General features: G+C 35.9%; 1 protein-coding gene across 1 annotated transcript; it reads right to left on the reverse strand.

Annotated features, from left to right (window-relative positions):
• Positions 1–238: 238 nt before the first annotated feature.
• LOC131610632 (protein HASTY 1-like) lies at positions 239–9,834 on the reverse strand. The gene is made up of 22 exons (XM_058882630.1): positions 9,513–9,834; positions 8,854–8,958; positions 8,576–8,719; positions 8,391–8,471; positions 8,229–8,298; positions 6,706–6,776; positions 6,469–6,632; positions 6,297–6,368; positions 5,965–6,202; positions 5,483–5,545; positions 5,109–5,381; positions 4,556–4,669; positions 4,313–4,439; positions 4,056–4,225; positions 3,870–3,971; positions 3,556–3,659; positions 3,151–3,445; positions 2,374–2,582; positions 1,677–2,180; positions 1,272–1,566; positions 954–1,137; positions 239–829 (listed from the first exon to the last, which is right to left on the reverse strand). The coding sequence occupies exons 1-22, from the start codon at positions 9,612–9,614 to the stop codon at positions 747–749; spliced, it is 3,570 nt and encodes a 1,189-aa protein (XP_058738613.1). The 5' UTR covers positions 9,615–9,834; the 3' UTR covers positions 239–746.
• Between the last annotated feature and the right edge of the window lie 1,744 nt (positions 9,835–11,578).

Consider the following 11,578-nt stretch of genomic DNA (forward strand, 5'->3'; position numbering starts at 1 on the left):
CAACAAAATAGGCAAGTCAACAATTACAAAAATAACACATTCAATAAAAATAATTCAGTATTTTTATTCTATTATTTAATTAATTCTTTTTTGTAAAAGAATAAAATCTTAGTATTAGATCTTATTCTAACATCATGTTAGAATTTAAGTTGAGTTCAGTTAATTCCTAAAAAGTAGGATTAGATCATACCCTAACATCATCTCATAATTTAAGTCAAATTCCTACAAAATCGATTTGTAAAATGGAATTGTAAGGTGTGGATGGTCTTATATAAACTAAAATCTTATAAATAAAACAAAAAATGCAAGAAAGTGTATCCAATCAATAACACCAAACAAAAAGTATTTACCCAATTCTCTGTAATTCCAATCAAGAATACTTATGGGTATCTAACCATTTCCTCTGAACTTAATTGAAAGGACTCGTAATCACAGCCGAACTATATCCTAAAAAATATTAAATTAAGTTACAAAGGTTTGAACCATTGCCAACTGTGGTTCTACTAAGCTTAATGGAGCTTATACAATAACATTAAAAAAATGAGTATTTGCATTCTGTATATAACTAATTCACATGCTGCTAAGAGCAGAGGAAGAACATGCAAATATTTGTACTCCCACCCGATTTCTCATTTGTTAAGGCTGCAAGGGAAAAGACCTTGCACCATGTTGGTAAATAATATGCTAAATCTTCTCAATATGAGCTCACTCCTGTACACAAAACCTTCCATGAGCTTAAAATAAAATCAGATAATGGCTGCCAAACCGACAACATCCCCATCATTAACATTATTGGACTCGGGAGCATTGGCTGGGCTGCGTTGTCTCACTGCACGGAGGAAGCAGAAAATGTTAGATTTTTAACAATATTACTACAAAAAATCGATATGTTCGAAAAACAGCTGAGAAGCATAGCAGCATATGGAAACTACTACCGAAAAGTCATTGCTTACTTGAAACATTTGTAATGATGTTTACACTTTTCTGTGCTGCGAGTGCTTTTAATTTGTTGCCAGTTGCCATCAGAAGCAAACTTTTCATGTGCTGCTTTTGTTCCTTTGGACTTGACGTTTTCGATAAAGATTCCTCAAAGGCGTGTAAATCACGAGGAGTAATAAGGGGGAGAGACTGCAAAACCTAAAAAAAAAAAAGTGAACGGGTATTAGTAATATGAACACAAAACCTATCCATGGTCTAGGATTTTTTGCAAGTGTATTCCAAAACTTAAATGCACAAAGAAAAAACTAACCAAATCACAGAAAACAACTAACCTGCCTGGGGGCTGGGTGTCTATCACAGAGATAAACAAATATCTCTCGGCAAATGGCAATCAGATCAGAACTGATTATCGCATTTGATTCTAGGGATAGACTTTGAATAACCGATGTAAAAAGATCTCTAGAAACAAATTCTATGAGTTCAGTATGGTTTGTTACAATCGAAAGAACTACTGTCGCAGAGCAAAAAGAAGAAATCTTTGTCACAGCTTCACCATCCGTCCATGTAAAAACTTCTAAACACATTCTTAATATCGGAAGGGCAAGAGCTTCATGCTTTAGAAGGAAACTGTCACATTTAAAGACATAATGAGAAGAAAAAAAGCTTCCAAACTGAAGTTAGAAATGGGAAAGAACAACTACACATGAAGCATGTTTCATAACAAGTAAAATGCGTACCCAACCAAAGAGCATGATGCAACTGCATCCAAGCTTTTCACAGAAGACATGTCGAAACGAATAATATGCCCAGACTGTTCCAAAGAAGGGATTCCTGTATTCAGAGGAGGAGAAGCAATCGCAGAGAGAAGTGAACACATTTCACGGGTGAGATCCCTCAAAAGTGTTTCCTCCATCACTTCTACTTTCAGGTCTGATCCACTAAGAATGCCATGAATATCAGGAACCTTTGCTCTACCATCTTGCAGAAGGCCAGACCAGGAATGGCTAAGAGCTTGTTGAGCATGAACAAATAATGGATGCAGAAGCTTTTCAAGCCAAATCTCCCTCATATCCACAGGACAGTGTTTAACCAAAGGAATCAAAATGGAATGAACAAGCTGCCTCAAATGCCTGAACTCCATTGACTGTATATTCTCCATCAAGGCAATAACAACGGAGTGTACATCCAAATTTTTGAAAAATGAATCCCCAATGGTTGTTGACAAGCCCAACACATTATACCTATTCATATACACCAAGCATTTAGTAATGTACTAAGACATAAATAATGTACAATAAAGATGTCATAGATGCAGAATATTTTTATTTTTAACTAGGAATTTTATTTGGTCTTTATTGATATTTGGTGCCAAAAAAATTGAGGAAGAGATTATAAGATGTAGATAAGAAATAAAAATGGGATATGCATGCTTACCCACTGTCTCTGATGCCTTTAAACCAATTTCGTATATCCGATTCATTTGGTTCACCATGTACATCCTTAGGGTTCTTTTGCAATTTAGGGTTCTCTTCTCCAAGAAGACTGAACCTCTCAACATCACTCATGGCCATAGCAGATTTGATCTCTACAGGTAAAGTTTGACTTATAGATGGAGACCAAAGAGAATGTAAGCCTCGAAGTAGCTGGAAATTAAAAACATACTAAATTATTAATAACTATAAAAAATAAAATATAAAACCATTCTAGTGTCTTCACGTAGCAGTTTAAATTTTTGAAATGATTAATGCCTTTGTATAAAAGCCTCTGTGATCAAGTTGTCTAGAATTCAAGTGTAGCTACCCCCATTATTTTAATAAAAAGTTCAATTTCAACATATAGGAGTGAGCTCTTCATGCCCAAAGGGCCCTTGAGCAAGGGGACATGTTATACATATAAGATTAAAAAAAATCACATGTCTTCACCAAATAACTTAAGCTTCTAGGATAGTTGGTTCACGGAAAGAACTACACCCTCCATTCTCTTTTATAAGCAAATTTAACTTTTTAGATTCATTCAAAAAATGATGTATTTAGACTATATATAGACTAGATACATCATTTATTCAATGAATCTAAAAAGCTAAATTTTGCTTATAATATGGAATTGAGGGAGTATGTTGTTAAAGTACGAGATTGAAAACAAAGCAACCATTTCGATTTAAAATACTAGAGAAAACACATGTGCACAGCCTCATCAGGGAAGTATGCATACTTTCAAGAGAGGATTTAGCATCCATGATACATGAGAGGCCATTGGATTCAAAGGAGTCGAATCTGATGTTGAGCTGTTTTCTAAATTCCCTTGAGCTTTCTTCATCCCACTTCTCTTAAGCGCCCTCTCAAAGAATGTAACTGTGTGAAAAATTGACCACATAACTGGTGCTTCTGAGCACAACTGAACCAAACCATGTGGACTAGACAAATATCTATCCTGCCACTCCTGTTGTGTCCACTTCTGGCTCAAAGGTTCTAGTAGCCACTTTAAAACTTCTTGCTGCTGTTGAATCCTGTGTCAAATTAAGAGATAACAAGTGATATAAGGTTTAATAAAATAGTTAACATAGTATATAACAAAAACAAATTATCAACAAAATCATCTGTTCTCTTTGATAGTTACCCAGCAGAAGAAGCCATAACAAGAAAAGCTTCGCCTATAAGATTATGCTCTCCCTGAAGCAAACGACCTTCCCTTTGCAAACAAGCAATGGTATCAGCAATGCCCTACATACAAGTTAAAGGTAAATATACGCAATCTTCTCCCAAATTACATTCTAAGCGGGACACTTTCAAAACTGGCTTAAATAATATTTAATCCATTACTAGATCAAGGTTAGTTATATAGCTAAACAAACTGTCTCATCCAGTATAAAATTCTGTGAATATAACCAGCTAATTGTGATTGTTCAGTGATGGATGTTTTAATAAATGCACCTTCATGTGAGGCAAGATACTTTTGTCAGCAGCTTTTGCTATCCGAATAAATGACGTACAGATCTGCAACCTTGCATGCCGAGCACTTGATGTTGATGTATCCTACAAAAATAATATATAACTTTTACTTGCTAAATAATTTCTCAATAGTTGAAAGTAAGAATGAAAAAGGGTTGTTTAGGGAACCTTAATTTCAAAGGGAAGGGATGTTAGAAGTTCAAATAGCTTATTGATAACACTGCCAGCTGCATCCGGGAAATACTTCAAAAAGAGGCCCATTGCATCCAAATAGTGAACAAGTACTTCCACAAGTGCAGGCTCCGTCCATTTCAAGGAAATAAATTGTTGGAGCAAACCTTCAAGACACAACAACCAGAATTATTACAAAGGTCCAGCTAGAAAAGCTCCAAAACAGCAAAATATGGAAAATTAATTAAAATAACCTTCAAATGTTCGACATAAAGCAAACTGAACTTCAGCATTCGCCTCGGCAATATCACTGGATCTGTCAAAAACAGCATTTACAACATTCTCTAAAGCCAACTGCATGCTTTCCACCACAGCTAAGTCCTACAATGAGAAAAGCAGATGCCGCAACAATCAACACATGGGCAGGAAGTGATGGTGAAGCTGACATTTTTAGAGACTAAAATCAAATTGTAAAATAAAATAAAAGGAATTGAAACCTGATTTGGCGCGGGTGAAACCAAGAAACTCTTGATTATTGTATCAACTCTTTCAGAAGCTTTAGCAGCTGCTATCAGGGGTTTGTACGAAGCAACAAATTTAATCAGCTCCAACTGTTTTTAGAAACCACTCATCAGTAAAAAAAAATTTCAAAAAGGTTAATTCAAATTTAAAATAAAACAGAAACGAAATAAGTTTTGTTGTTATTTCATAGCTCTATGCAGCTATAGTTATAACATACAGCAGGCTCCTATCCTTTTACTTCTATAAAGAGAGTAGGGAGAGTGTTTGCATATTAACTTTCATTCTATACACTCAAATGGTGAATTACACAAACAGTCTCTTATATTGAACTGTTATATGATCATATAATATGGTATTCTTTTATTTTATTTTTAAATCTTAAATATATATATATATATAAAGATCTATCCTAGCCCTCCAAAACCTTCCTAAAAGATGTCCCATTACAGAAATTATTTCTGTAATAAAAAGGGAATAATAGTTTACACGATGACAATAATGTGTAACTTTATATATGTCAGTTCATACCAGCCTAGAACGATACTGGCCAAATTTTGCCTTATCCTCAAATTCATCACTCCACAACTCCAATGCCCCTAAGGAAAGTGCAGTTCCAGGAAGAATTTTCTCTTTTTTGAGCATGCGAGGGAAAGAAGTGTCCAACATTGCACCACAAAAATCATCATTCACAAGGCTTAGAGTCTTCTTCTTTGCATTCTCAGAACCTGAGCCACTAACAGCCGAACTGTCAGCAGCTGAGTGAGAAGTTTTGGGCTTTGACAGTAAATCCCTCATTAACGCCTGCAAGTAAACATTTGAAGCAAGAAATGGAAGATATGACATTATGATGCAAAAAAAAAAAAAACACCACCAGACAGTACTTCGGTACAACTGCAACATACCAGCCAGAACTGCATGGATTGAAAATGAATTGCAAACTTGAAATTCTTGAAAAAGCCCAGCATCTGGAAAGAAAAAAAAAAGTAATGGTTTAGCGAAATGTAAGATTTACACATGATCGTGTAAAACTGAAGTAAACTGTAACGGCGAAATTTTTCATCGAAGCATACAATAGCAAGATGAGTTGAACAAAAGAAAATCAGCTTGTCATTTGACGAACAAGTTATGTAAAATTTTTTGCTAGATCTGTTGAGTAACTAAGGTATTCTATCACCTGCAATTATCTATCCGATGGAGCTCAACCAGCACCGAAGCCAAAAAGATTAATAAATCATATTGAGATTAAAAGGAAAACTATAACAAAATTGCCAAAGAGAAACCAAAACCACAATTAATAAATGGCATCTTAAGTCAAACTTTTCTAACCCAAGCTGCACAATATTACATACTTAGTATTACTATTATTATACTATACATTAATTACCTGTTCTAGGTAGAGGGAAAGTATGGCACTATCTCCAGCAATACTTTGCAAGTTAAAGGAACCCAGTGACACCATACTTTCACATACGGATTCAGCAAATTCATATTCACCCTCATCAATAGAGCCAGGATCAGTACCAGATTTATACAAAAACTCCCTAGATATATTCATCAATAATTGAAAGATGTCCCTCATAACTTGGTCAATTTCAGAAGCAGATGCATCAACAGATCTCTTCCTACAATAACATTTCAGAGATGTTATTCATCAACAAAAAAGAAAAATAAAATCATCACTGAATATATCAATCATTAGAGCTCTATAATGCATACCTCGAAGAAACAAGTTTGAAAAAATCAGAAGCATGAAGACGGAAGTCTGGAGCAGATAGTAGGAAACCGCAACTGTTGGGAGTCGAGAGAAAAACAAGGTGAGCAGAAACAGAAAACCAGCGTGAGTATATACTAATCTTGAGCTAGATGATAAACAAGGTAAGATACCTACCCATTAATGATACCAGACTTAGAAAGATCAGTCAATGGAGCCCACTCAGCATATGCAATTACTGCATTTAAAGTAGCTGTTACTGCAGCAGCATGCAGTTTGGCAATGTCGGTCTGTTTTCTATTTGCTTCATTTAGTGCAGCTACAAAATGTCTTTCTAGCAACTGCACCAAGCATCACAACATTAACGATAGTAGCGGCAAAGAACTTGTAATGAGGTTTGCGGCTGATACATACAGTGTATAATAGTGGCAAAATTTCAGGCAATGATTGAGTTAGCCCGCGCAAAAGTAGCCTCCGGCGGTCCCCTGAAAACCAATTTTACAAGTAAGGACACAACATTTCACATACATAGAATTTATTTGATATTAAATACACATTCATGATTTACAAGTGCAAACAGTAATATTCTGCTAGTGCATGTTATGAGTGTCGACTTCGGAATTCATGTTTTGTAACTTACTAGCACAGCCAAGTTAATCAAAATCAATATTTTATTTAGGATCGGGAAGGGCAGTCAAAATTGTATCATTACATTAATGCTAAATCCTATAAATTCAAAAAAAAAAAAAAAACGCACCCGCACGCGCGTATGCATGCGTGTGAGTGTTATATATATCATTACATTAATGCTGAATCCTATAAATTCAAAAAACGCGCCGCACGCGCATGTGTATGCGTGTGAGTGTTATATCAATATAAAGTAACATTTTCCATAAATAAGAAAACAAAATTAAATCATACAAGCGTTTAATTAAATTCGAAACACAGATCACCTTGTATGAAACTTATTTTTATTAACTTTACCCCTTCCTTTTGTTACTTCATCTCACATAGTCTATTTTTCTGGTCCAAACGAGTTTAACTCTTCTCCCGCTAGTCGAAAGCGAAAACTTAAACGGGCTCAAATCATAGGCCTCAAACCACAGGCCCATAAAAACCCTAATCCCAGATTTAGTTAAAATTTAAACAAACCACAGCAAAAGAAAACACAATAAGTGGCCATATGTGGATTCCGGCAGTGGAGTCTAAAGTTCACGTGTCCAACGGCAACAGGGGAGGAGGAGGGAGGCTAGCAAGCAGCATCCATGGCAGGCTGTGCACAGCAGATGAACGAGCAAGACAACCAAAGGCAAGCAACTTCAGCGCAGCAGAGACCAACCTTCAATCCTTCAATCGCAGGTTTTTTAAATCAGATACCCTTTTTTTAGGTAAACGGTAGGGCAGATCCAGAATCAATGCTTGCTCAAGATCACCGCTTTACGGGAATTTCAATCTTGAGTGGCAACCCTACTTGATCCTGGCTGGCCGCAATTTTGTATAAAATCTGGATGGTTGGGGCTGAAATAATTGTGAAATTATGCGATACGATCCAAATCACAAATTTAGGTACTATGGTACAAAACCTATTTCATTAGTATAATATGTGGACAGGGATCCCGATAATCACCAAGTTAGCACATCCCATACCATCCAGTAACCTCTTCTTCACTCTACGTATTCTATTTTTCCTCTCTATTCACTTACATACTCATGGTATCAGAAGAAAACATTTCAGAGAAATATGTAATAAACAAGCCATACTAATATGCTCCATGCCCTTGCTTTGTTTATAAATATTGGATGCCCAAAATTACAACTAGAAAATTTGTATTTCTCAATTGCCTAACAGAGTTGAAGCAAGTTTGATTCTTTCTCAATTTGTATATACCAGACCCATTTACTAAAACCTTTGTGATAAAGCTCAAGACACTACAAACCTTCTAAGTCTTCATTGTGAACTGTAATGTCCTCAGGAAGCCACCGCAGCATCATTGAAACCAACTCAGCCTGTATGTAATTTATAATCATTAAAAAAAGTGTATAGAAATAGGACAAACCAAGCATTAAAATGACACAAGAGGAGGAAACTTGAAATTTACTTGTATTGGACCCTTGTTGGATAGAGTAACCAAAGACGGAAGCATTTCCTGCCATAGATCAATACCCTCTCTTCTAACTATCTGTGAAAGTACCACAAACCAAATACAGTTTATACCAAGCAAAATTGCAATTGTGACAGAGTAAGAAGCTATGTAAATAAAGTAAACATCATCGTGATGAAAACCTCAGCAACAAGAGCAGCTGTCTGACTTTTAAGCGCCCAATCTTCACAAGGATCTGTAATCTCATACATTAAATCAACAGAGAGCTTCGCAAAGTTCTTGTGCTCTTCGGGGCTTAACTCCTCCCACCTCAACCGCACCAAATGCTGTATACAAATATATCCTCACATAAGACACAAAGATAAATAGCTAAAAACACCAATATAGTCAAAACAAAACAAAACAAAAAACAAGATAAATCTCATAGAAAAGGAAGTAGTAACAACATAAAAACACGAACCTGTAACATCTTAAAAGCATGCAATCGGATTTCAGACGACCAATTCTTTTTCACCAAAAGGAACAACGTGTTTGCTAATGTCCGTATATCACCACTCGCTTTCAACTGCAGAAATTTTAAATAGATTAGTCTTCAGCCGATATTCAAATATTAATCAACCATCACTGTAAAGTAGCAATAGTAGTAAAACTACAACAATTACTAGTAGCAGTTAAAACCATATCACATAACATCAAATACTATAGTATAGGAACAGTATGATTGATTGATTGATAGCAAGTGATTAAACTGCACAAATTAGGTCAATTAGGTCATTATCATCAACAGAAAAAGGAAGAAAAAAAACTTATAGCTTAAATTTTAATTCTGCAAAAATTATAGATCATTTGACAATTGTTACAGTACACATACTACATAACAACAATCAGCTTGAAAATTTGAGAAGGTGTATCTTCTAGTAGTACCAATGTGAATGTGAATGAACAATGAGCAGTCAACAACGGTTACAGTCATGATGAATACATAATACAGCAATTAGGTATGTGTTTAACAGTCACTAGGGTAAAAAGCTTCAAGTAATCAGTAAAAACAAACGTTGATTGAATTACGCAAAAAGCAATTGATAAACCCTGAAAATGAGTTCGGAAAGAGGAAATTACGGAATCGAGAAAAGAGAGAGCGGCTTGACGAGCGTGGGGAGTGGAAGACCAGTTGAGGGCGGTGGAAATGGCTTGAGCGACATTGTTGACACTGTCCGCCATTGTTGGTGCTGCAACTGAGAAGAACGGTGGTGAGGGATTCGGGTTTCGTCAACAAAAAGTCTCGTTGGGGTTTGAATGGGTTTATGCTTTTTCTTTCAAGGTGGTGTGCTTTTTTTGTTCATCGGTTTTATAACGCTGCTGGTGCTGGTGCTGGTGCTTGTGTGTTACGCAGTTGTGTTACACTTTCTGGAAATGTTTTTTATTTTTTTAATATGGATGGGATGGACTAGTCGTTCATAAATTGGTCCGAATGAAAATCTTTTAATGTGATTTAATTAATGGGCTATAGTGGAGGTTGAATCAATGTAATGTAAGGCTTGTCATGTAGAAGAAATATACACTTTCCATTATCAATTAAATTTATTATATATATTATATATAAACCAAAATGTAATTAGAACCCTAATAAGGGTTTTAAAAATCGGATTGATGGTCACATTAACTAATTTTATTTCCGTACTTTGATGGTTACATTATCTAATTTTGAGAAGGTGTATCTGCTAGATTCTAGAACTACTAAAATTTCTATTAGATTCTAGCACTCGCGTATCAACAGATAAGATAAAGGGTATCGAAGCATAATCTATCTCATGCATTGTATTAATATCGATACACTCACTCATACATACCATGTACACTTCAAGAGACAGGTAGCCTCGAGGAACATCCACTTCCTACTAGCACTTCTCATATCAAGTTTAATTTTATAGAATCTGGAACTACCTACTAATCCTTTCCACTAAGGTTTGTTTTACGGTGCGACCTACCACCTTTGCCTAGATTATCCTCCTGATTATTGGCTACATTTCGCGTATGTGCATGGAGTTTCGACATTCATCACATGTACGCCAATTGATTCCTTTTTGAAACCAATGTTCCTGTAAGCTCACTATATAGGAATACCTATAAGTATCAAAGATTTTATTCCTACATTTCTCTTTGGTTATGTTTGTGTGGTGAATTTCTAAAATGAGAAGGAGATGAAGATGAACATCTTACTAGGTTTATACAAAGGCTCTGCCTAAGGGAACTCTTTGGGATTTCATCATGAAATAGCTAAGCCCGATCTCTTGATGAAGTTTCATCATTGGTCCATGACCTTGGGTTTGTTCTTAAATACCCATGAAAATCTTAGAGTCGTCCTTTGTGAGGGGTTGGGTAGAAAACTTTAGAACTATCCCATTATAAGAGGCATACCTTATAGGTTGTTCTATTTTTACTCATACTATTTTGAATCCATGGCTTCCTAAGCCCACACATACATCGCATTGCATCCATGGCATGACTTTGCACTTCCAATAAAATATTTCAGCATATACAAAACTCATGCATCCATCATGTGTGTTAACAAAAAACTCATCATACCTTTGTCCATAACTAGCGGGATGATCTCCGACACACATAACGAACTCAAAGTAGCTCACGAGGGACCATAGACAATTTAGAACGAAGCCATAATGCGTTAAGAGAAGATGTTGACTTGATGAAAGGCAATATGGATCAACTACTAGCTATGGCAAAGAGGGAGGACAACTTTCAATAAGACGCAGTTGAGGACATCATTACACCTCAAGTAAACGGTCTTGATCAACTTCAGCCTATAGTAATCTTAATTGAGAACGATGTTATACAAGAATACGCCATTGTCCAAGATGAGCATACATCACCTCATGATGCTATTGAGTATCATCAGTTTGCATTCTCCATGTCAAATCCCTAAAGGGAAAGCCCGATTGTGAATACTGTAGAGTCACAAGATGTTGAGGATACCGAAAGATACCGCATGCTGGAAGAGATGCTTATGGACATAAAGGGGCATGATACCCATTGGCTTGATGCTTTTTATATGTGCCTGGTTCTAGACATGGTAATTCCTCCAAAGTTCAAGATGCCAGATTTTGAGAAGTACAAAGGGGCTAATTGTCCAAAGACTCATTTGTTGGTGTATTGTCGGAAGATGGTCG

The sequence above is a fragment of the Vicia villosa genome, linkage group LG6 (genome assembly GCF_029867415.1).
Source record: "Vicia villosa cultivar HV-30 ecotype Madison, WI linkage group LG6, Vvil1.0, whole genome shotgun sequence".
Taxonomy (NCBI): domain Eukaryota; kingdom Viridiplantae; phylum Streptophyta; class Magnoliopsida; order Fabales; family Fabaceae; genus Vicia; species Vicia villosa.